The 7,622-nt window shown below is 47.4% G+C and overlaps 1 protein-coding gene across 1 annotated transcript; it reads right to left on the bottom strand.

Moving 5' to 3' along the window:
• Positions 1–4,192: 4,192 nt before the first annotated feature.
• Positions 4,193–5,506, bottom strand: LOC133885531 (transcription repressor OFP4-like). The gene has a single exon (XM_062325260.1). The coding sequence runs from the start codon at positions 5,380–5,382 to the stop codon at positions 4,342–4,344; it is 1,041 nt and encodes a 346-aa protein (XP_062181244.1). The 5' UTR covers positions 5,383–5,506; the 3' UTR covers positions 4,193–4,341.
• Between the last annotated feature and the right edge of the window lie 2,116 nt (positions 5,507–7,622).

Below are 7,622 nucleotides of genomic sequence, written 5' to 3'. Positions count from 1 at the left end.
GTGACATGTTAAGTTGGTTTGTTATCTATCATGTTACCAACAAATTTGAACTTGGTGTGTGCTAGTTAAGCAGACTCTATCGTATTATCAATGAAGTATATGAATGATATCTGTGATATAAATGTATGAACTTAGTGTGTGCTGGTTAAGCAGATTCTGTTGCGTTATCACAGTTTCTATGATGTTAAGTTTGTTTGATTTCTGTCGTGTTATATGTGATATACAGATTCTATCATCTGAACTTGGTGTGTGCTTCATGGATTCTACCTTGAACCTTACACTGAAATTTCACTATCATCAAGAGGGAACTTGTTAATTTCCAACTAAATAGTCAAGCTAAAATGTTTCATTCAACTTTTTAAACAAGCAAAATGCACATTCTCAGTTCATTCACGACATTATTAGATCCATCATTCCTTACATCTCAGTTCACTACCTCACATACACTACCTATTTAAACAAAGCTACAATTAGGGCAACAACAATTAAAATGAAATTCATGCCAACTAGCAAGGTGATCATCTCCCGGATTCCAATTGAGACTTTGCGGCCAGCCTAAAGCTTTAGTGCAGTAACCTCAACTTTCATCTCCCCCATGTAGCATTCAATTGGCCAACGGATCCCTTTATCTCTGTAACGGTCTGAAGAACATGGCCGCTGGCAACACCAGGAACCCGAGTCTCAACAGTAGGAACACGAGTCTCTATCTCCTCTAGAAACCCACCCTCCACTAAATGCTTCATGTACTCATCTTTCCACATGAAGAAACTGCAAGCACTGACCGTCTACAAACAAAGGCAGAGCAAAAAATCCGCAATTACAAACCCTAGACCTCGAATCCAACTTAACCAAATCAACAAGGCATAGTCAAAAGTATCTTATCCTCGCACCCTTCAAGCATCTGTAGACCTTCCTCCCATGATTTCAGGGAGTATTAGCTGTTAGCTCAACCACATTGTGCTCCGAGTGATACGAGCACTCAATCAAGGGCCAAGAGCTCCTTCTGACCACATGGTTACTAGATCTAGACCGAGCTCCAGAACAAGACCATGAGGGCGACGCTACCATCCTACCTTCCTCGACACACCTCTTCTGCCTCCTCTCGTCATTGATTTGGCTGGAGCAGGCGTGAATGAGGTTGTGCTAGGGTTAAAGGCTGAGACAATGCAGTCAGGCTACGGTTAAAGGTTGGGGCTACTAGGCCTGGCAACAGGGCGGGTCGGGGCCAGGTGCAGCAAGAATGCACCCGACCCAAAACCCGAATACAAAAGCCTGACGGGTGTAAAATTAACTCCGAACCTGAACCCCGCGGGAACCTGAAACCTGACGAGAACCCGATGGGGACCTAAAATCATACAGAACTAGGAAAATTCAGCAATTCAATCATACATGACCTAAAGGCTAAAATCTATACAGAACCTGGTAGGAATCAACAATTCAGCTACAACATGGTTTAACCATAAATAATCATTTCAACATTCAGTCATAAAAGATTTGCAACCATCAGGATTCAGGTTTCAGGATCACCATTTCAGCAAGCTATAATACAACCATCCGGATTCAGGATCATCATATATACTACATATATACAACCAAGAATCATCATTTGATATTTTTATTCATTTCAGCATGCAGTCATACAGAAGTGCAAAATGGTTCGACCATAAATCCATAGTAGCAAATCATCAGGATATAAATTTAAGAATAATAGTTACAACATGGTTTTATCACTTATCAACATGCAATCATAAAGGAAATGAGTTGCTGCCTTAATATAAGAACTCATTACTCATTAGACAAACAAGTAAACAATGAAAGCAAACCATCAAGTTGACACTTGACAGACAAATAATAGCCTAACAAGACACTTGACAGTATATATGCAACTTGGTAGCCTAACATGTCAGAGAAGAACATCTCAATTTACATGCATACAAAAGTACAAAACATTATTTTATCAACATCCTTACATAATAGCAAACCATCACTTCACAGTCCTGATCCACACATTAGTACATGACAGGCAAATCACAAATAATAGTTTCACACTTGACAATATTGAAAGGTAAGCATGGGCCACTGAGCCACAAACAGATTATAGAGCTTCAATTCTTCTCCAATTCTTCATTCAATCAATAATAGTTGAATCAAGTTCCTCCTAAATAGAAGGAGCACAATTAGCACACTCATGTGTTAAGTAGTAAGTATGGATCACAATTTACAAGAATGATAGAATGATATTACCATTTCTTCCTCTTCATCCTCAAGACAAGTCTTCAATGTGCTTGGTCCAAATTCAGCACTCAAGAACATCTACATTGGTAAATAGCAATCAATTTTTAGCACTGATTATTAGACCATTGCTTATGTGACAATTGCTTTACATATATCATAACATGTTTGAAAATACAAATGCTTAAAGCTTTTCATCCACATGCAGAATCAATTTGGCCGGATCAATTTGTCAATTTGTCACCTACATCTGCATCTACAGGTAAAGCTTGTAGAACATCCAAGTATTTAAAAATTGTAGCTTTACATGTACAGAAAAATCTTACATAGAAGAACATCTACATGGAGCCGGATCAATTTGTCAGAGAAGAACATCTACATGCAGAGAAAAAAGGGTACATGCAAAGTCCGAAAAAATTGGTCAATGACTAGATGGAGAATCCTCCCCGCCGATCAAGCAGCAACGCAGCTCGCGGCTGCTGGCTTGGGGTGCTGGTGTCGGTGACTCGTTGTTGGTCTCCAAGCATTTGAATCAGGTCGATGATCAGCAAAACGAGAGCGGTCGGCGGCGGTCAGTGCCAGAGGAGGCGGTACAGCTAGATCTGGCGGTGGCTCGGCCAGGAACCATGAAACTGAGGTAAGTAGGGAGAGTGAGAAGAAAGGGGAAGAGGGAAGGAGAATGAGGCGGTGCCGCGGTTGACTCATCGGTGCCGGAAGTCGGGAAGCCGAGATCCACGCTAGGCCACAACCCACAGGAACGCTGGAGCGGGTGAGCGCCAGCCAGTCCGCCCAGGCAGGTGGTGCGGCTCGTGGCCTCGCGCCAAGGCAGGAGGCACCACGGGACAGCGGTCGGAGGGCGGGCTAGCGACGGAGACACTGGGAGCGCCGGAGCGGTGGCAGAGGCATGGTGTCTGAGCGTGGCGACCGCACGAGGCACATGCCACAGGCAGCGCAATGGCATACATCAGCTAAGGTTAGCAGTGGGGTGTGCGTTCGTGGGCTGCTGCATCGGGCACATCAGCTGGTCGTCTGGGGCGCCAGGCGCTGGGCTGTTGCATCGGGAGCCCGTGGAGGCCTAGGGGTCAAATATTGCCCCCGACCTCGACCCGACCCGTGAGCCCCGTAGGGCAAATTTTGCCCCCCGCCCCTGCCCCCGCAGGGTGCAAAACCCGCGGGGATCTGACCCGACTCATTGCCAGGCCTAGGGCGACTGGGTGAGATGCGGCGGCGGCGGAGGAGCTGAAACCGCTAGAGATGGAGGGGATGCGGCGGCGGTGGAATGGGTGGCTGGTCTCACTCGACCATGCGAACTCTGGTTCGACCACCTGGCCCAAAGGGTAACAAAGTCATTTTCCTACCTCTCTCTCCTCTTTTCCGCCGAAAATATTATTTTATTGGGCGCGGTGTAGTACAGACAAGAACCACGTATTCCTGGAGTCCACTGGACCAAATCGACTTTTGCAGTGTGCCATGGATAAATCTACTTTTGTGGGATGTCATATAGATAAATTTCCAATATACTACTAATAAAAGTAGCAGTTAAAGTTGTATTTTAAAAAACATATCGATATCTAAAATGACACTTATTTTGAACCAGAGGAAGTAATTTTTATATCATGAAGTCAGTTTATCAGGCTACAACACCCTAGACAAAGTGCTCAACTTTAGATCAATGCACTCTAAATCTGACGTAACAGTACTCACTAGATACTATTATTGGACTGTTTCACCTGGATTTAATTTGCGGCTGGAAGATCATCCATGTTAGTAACTGTAATAACTGATGGTGCAGTGCAGCCTGTAAGTGTCTTGTCTACTGGTTACTGTGTCACACGACACGAGTGACGCTCAAGACAACAGCGCACCACGCGACCAAGCATTCCAGAGAGAAGAATCAACGATCGCGAACACGGAAAGAACCAAACCTTTTGCAGATTGAGCCGAGATTTTTTTTCTTTGTTTTTCTTTTGTAGATTTCTTATTGCTGCCATTAACAACAAGTCAAGAAGTAAGCTAAGTAATCTGCAGTAGTTGGCAATGGATGTACTGAGCAAGCAGTGACGCAGCAGGAGCTAGCACGATGAGTGATGATGATCTCATGGCGTTTCTTCACGGCTGGACGCTGGCGAGGCTCGTCCAAATCTGCTCGAACACCTCGACGATGAGGTCGTGGTACTCGGCGGCGTTGAGGGCGAGGTAGCACGCGAGGAGGTCCTCCAGGTCGGCGGCGTCGCGAATGCCCTTCTCGGCGATCATCTCCTCCATCGACTCGCGGAAGTCCGTCCTCGGGTCGGCCGACGCCTTCACCACGGCGAAGCTTTCCGCGAGCGGAGGCGGCGGTGCTGGCGTCGTCTTCCGTGGAGCCGAGGTCGTCGGCTTGCCCTTCCTGCATCTGGACACCAGCCGCGGGCTGTTGACGCGCGTCTTGAGGCGGCGCCCCGTGGACACGGACGAGCGCCTCGGGTTGCCCTTGCTGCCCTGCTCCGAGGAAGAGCTGGCTCTCGGCGTCGTGTCGGCGACGTCAACGTGCCTGTCCTTCAGCTCGTACCGGACAACCTCCCTCCTCGCCGGCCTGGTCACGATCTGCCGGAGCACCTTCTCGGGCGTCTCCTCGGCCCGGAGATCGATGATGATGTCCGTTTCCGACGTGATCACCTTGCCGCTGGGCACGTCATTTGCAGGCGCGGTCACCGTCTGCTTCTGGAGTTCCCCGGCGTCCTCGCCGCCATCACGCCCGACGTACATGTCACGCCGGCGCTGTGAAGCGCCCGGCACCTCAACCAAGGGCTCCAGCACGCGTCCCACAATGAAGGGCCCCACCTGGAGCCGGCTACTGGCGCTCCTCGGCGGCGACTGCGATTGGGGGAAGAACTGACGATCCTCCGTGGCTGCCCTCGGCCGCGGAGGCGGCGACGGCGGGAGCTCCCTGTCCCGGGTGGTGTAGTAGTACGACGCCCTGTGCGGGAGAGCCAAGGAACGACGCATCGGCGTGGCAGGCTGTGTGACAGCCCTTGTCCCCCGCGGCGACGACGACGATGACGGCTGCATTGCGCCGCCGCCAGAGTGGCCTCGCCCGCGGCGCATGTCGCGGAGCTTGTAGAACCAGGAGTTGGGCATCATGTCGGAGAGCCGGAACTTGCGCCGGCCCATGGCCCCGCCGCTGGCAGGATCTTTGCTCTGTATTACGCTGTACGAGGAGGAGGAGAGGTGGAGCAGGGGAGGTGGTGGTGGTCGGGGACCAGAGCGAGGGCCAAGGTGACTTGAGCGCGGAGCCGGAGCGGGATAAGTAGCGGCAGCGAGCGCGGATGGTTAGCGTGGGACGTGAGGTGCTCTTTTTGTCCTTTCTCTTCTCATATGGACGGTGGGCCCCACCCCTCTCTGGGTCCCGTTGTTTCACCGGGCGCCATGTGTATTTTTGCAAACGAGGCACTAGCAATGATATAATTACAAATCCAATGGCTATTGGAAATTCGTGTAAGAAAACAAGCGACTTACTGGTACTTTTTTCTTGAAATGACAGCAAAAGCTCTATCGATTTTTATTAGAATGAAATCGACTTGCAAGTATCAAAACGTGTCTTATGATAGCAGGGAGACTATCAGTAATGGATCTTGAGCCAAAATTTAGTGGAGCTCAACTTCTTTCTTGTTTCCTTTCTCTTTTTTTTCCTCCTCTTCTTCCTCTTTCTCATTCTCTTCTTCATCTTTTATATCCAAAAATTATAGAGGGGTTTGTAGGCTCTCAAGTGTGTCGGGGTGATCCACCGTTGGAGACTAGAAGGGCCACGAATTTACACAAACGGCACCACCATGTATAGTTAAAGACTTATGACAAGTCAGGAAGCGCAGGTGGACATTTTTTTGGGGGAATGACATAAGTTCTACCTTAATTATTAAGAAAAATGAGAAGGTTTACAGTATATACATGAATAAAAAATAAAGGAGCCGGCCGTGGCCCCATCCCCCGACCCCGGCGCAGGTGGACACTTGAATTTCCAATCTGTCTGATTACTTATATGCAATTGTTGACAGTAGCTAATTAGGCAGAAAAAATAAGCAATATGCAGTTAGCAGTAACTGCACAATGGTAACTGACGTGACAGTTTCGATGGGGTGGAGATGCGCTGGTGCAATGGCATCGGTGCTCCGAATTTCCACTACGATGAAATTTCTGTAGTGTAGTACAGATCATGATTTTTTTTAACGTTATGCTGCAAATGCGAATGTTTAAGTCACAACTGACGTGTGAGTGTGAGTGTGACTCATGAGTATCTCAGAATCTTATTGTAGCTTCTTGTATCCGATCTCTCTCAAACTCTGCCGCTAACCTCGTGATCAGAGGCCCCGAGGACGAGCGGCTGCCGTGGTTGCTGCGGCCGCGTCTCGCTCCTGCATGCGCGTTTCTGGATTCATGCGATGCTGGTGGACGGAGGATCGATGGATGGGGGCGAAGGAGACCACGTTGTCCGTTCAGCTTGAATGGTTGAACGAGACCAGGTAACACGTAAGCGGTGCTTTGTAGGCATCAGTCACATTGTCTGCGAGTTGGCTGCTCCGGGTGGACTCCTTTGTTCTTTCTCCAAGGCATGACGAATGCCTTCCTCTCTTAGCGGAGCGAGGCAAACGTAAACATTCTATTAAGCACCTTTTTAAAGTGTGATGGAAGCTTTCTCTCTTTCTCTCTCTCCCCTTTCTGTTTTCTTAATCATAGAGGATGACAACGGATAGAGATCAATTTTATATATATACATACACACATATATATGTACTGTATACACATACACATGGTTTGAGTGAGGGGTCACCTAGAGTATAGGATGGCAACTACAATAATTCCAAAAACTAAAGAAATACATTAAGCTTGATTGTGCTACAAGGAAAGGAAGACAAATTATAAAGCCCTCAATTAAAAGATCGGGAAAGTTCAAAAAAAATTGCACAGCTCTAAAATCCGCAAGTTTTCTATGGTGCCAAAGTCCCTGTCTGATTTAATGGTAAATAGACAAAACATTTAAATAATGTTTGCAGCATAAAACAACTAGATGCCTAACAATGCACGGGTAAATAATCAAACTAAGAATAATCAGAATTATGGCAACGGTTTGTATAGACGTCACATGTCGAATTGGCAATTTATGTGTCCTAAGTATGAAACATGTTTTGTGCTTTCAAGCAGCGAGTGTTCGCTTACGTTTTCATCTCTCTGAACTAGTGGGATAGTTTCTTACTGGTGTCATACGTCTTGTGAGTGACGCTGAGATGCAACTTGGGAATATGAACCCTGCTGTGTGACAATAACAGAAATGCCTTAAGATCTAAGCCTTGGCTTGTTAGTGGAGGTGGTTGTACCATCAACTCTCGCTATGCATATTGATCAATCGATCTCCGTAT

The sequence above is a fragment of the Phragmites australis genome, chromosome 11, assembly GCF_958298935.1.
Source record: "Phragmites australis chromosome 11, lpPhrAust1.1, whole genome shotgun sequence".
In the NCBI taxonomy this organism is placed as follows: domain Eukaryota; kingdom Viridiplantae; phylum Streptophyta; class Magnoliopsida; order Poales; family Poaceae; genus Phragmites; species Phragmites australis.
Note: the sequence above shows the minus strand (reverse complement) of the source record. Positions and strands in the feature narration are given on the sequence as shown.

Bases quoted from the DNA above. Each gene is read 5' to 3' on its own strand.
- LOC133885531 (XM_062325260.1), bottom strand. From the start codon at position 5,382: ATGGGCCGGCGCAAGTTCCGGCTCTCCGACATGATGCCCAACTCCTGG.